The sequence below is a fragment of the Gekko japonicus genome, unplaced genomic scaffold (genome assembly GCF_001447785.1).
Source record: "Gekko japonicus isolate JY-2015 unplaced genomic scaffold, Gekko_japonicus_V1.1 scaffold2643, whole genome shotgun sequence".
In the NCBI taxonomy this organism is placed as follows: Eukaryota; Metazoa; Chordata; class Lepidosauria; order Squamata; family Gekkonidae; genus Gekko; species Gekko japonicus.
Window position 1 is genome coordinate 21964 of NW_015162031.1, and position 1203 is coordinate 23166.

Below are 1203 nucleotides of genomic sequence, written 5' to 3' on the forward strand. Positions count from 1 at the left end.
AATTAGATCTACAAATTAGATGCTGTTCAGGCAAAATTAAAATAGCATAGATTGGCATGTATGTGATGTGAGAAAAGTGGGCTTGCCAATACATTTATGCTGGAGCAACATGAATGAACATGTCATTGCTTTTTGTCAGATTAAAGGCAAGAGCATTTCATGACTGTTTGTCAGATTAAAGGCATAAGTGTTTTCCAGAAGTTCCTGTGTTTGCAATAAACTACATACAGCTTTCAGTCCACGTGAACAGTACAGAAGTGAAGCATATCAAGTACTGTTAGAAGGGTACTTCAACCTTAATAGTTTTTTCACGCCAACTTTGATCTCTTGATTTCTCATGCTGTAGATCAAAGGATTCAGCAAGGGTGAAATCATGGAATATATCACAGATAATACTAAATCAAAATGGGATGGGATTTTGGAAGTCGGCATCAGGTAGGCAAAGGATCCAGTGAATACTAAGGTGGAGAAGACTGTGAGGTGGGGAACACATGTTGAGAAGGCTTTGTTTCTTCCCCGTACAGATGGGATTCTAAGCACCACAATGAAGATGTGTATATAAGTTACAATAATGAAGATAAAACACCCAAACAATAGGATAACACTTAACACAACTACCCCAAGCTCAATGCGGTATGAATCAGAACAAGCAAGCTTAAGTAACTGTGGTATTTCACAGAAGAACTGATTAACAATGTTAGAGCAGAAGGAAATTGTGAAGGTACCAGTGGTGTGCAATGCTCCATAGAGAAGACCGCTGATCCATGTGGTGACAACCATTTTAATACAATCTCTCATGTTCATTATCATTTCATACTGGAAAGGATTGCAAATGGCAACATACCGATCGTACGCCATGACTGTGAGGAGGAAAACATCAGATGCTAAAAAGAAAACAAACAAGAAAACTTGAGTAACACACCCAGAGTAAGAAATGTGTCTGGTATTCATGAGGGAATTCATCATGGATTTGGGGACAATGACTGAAATTTCACCAAGGTCCTGCATGGCCAAGTTCATGAGAAAGAAATACATAGGGGTGTGCAGATGATGATCAAAGGCTATTGTAAAGATGATGAGAAGATTCCCAGTAAGAGTTGCCACATACAATAAAAGGAACACAAGAAAGTGCAGAATCTGTAGTTCCCAAACCTCTGAGAATTCCAGGAGCAGAAAGTCAGATCCTGAAGTGTTGCTGGACAT

General features: G+C 39.1%; 1 protein-coding gene across 1 annotated transcript; it reads right to left on the reverse strand.

Annotated features, from left to right (window-relative positions):
* Positions 1 to 267: 267 nt before the first annotated feature.
* Positions 268 to 1203, reverse strand: LOC107105545 (olfactory receptor 14C36-like). Its single transcript, XM_015405541.1, has one exon. The coding sequence runs from the start codon at positions 1201 to 1203 to the stop codon at positions 268 to 270; it is 936 nt and encodes a 311-aa protein (XP_015261027.1).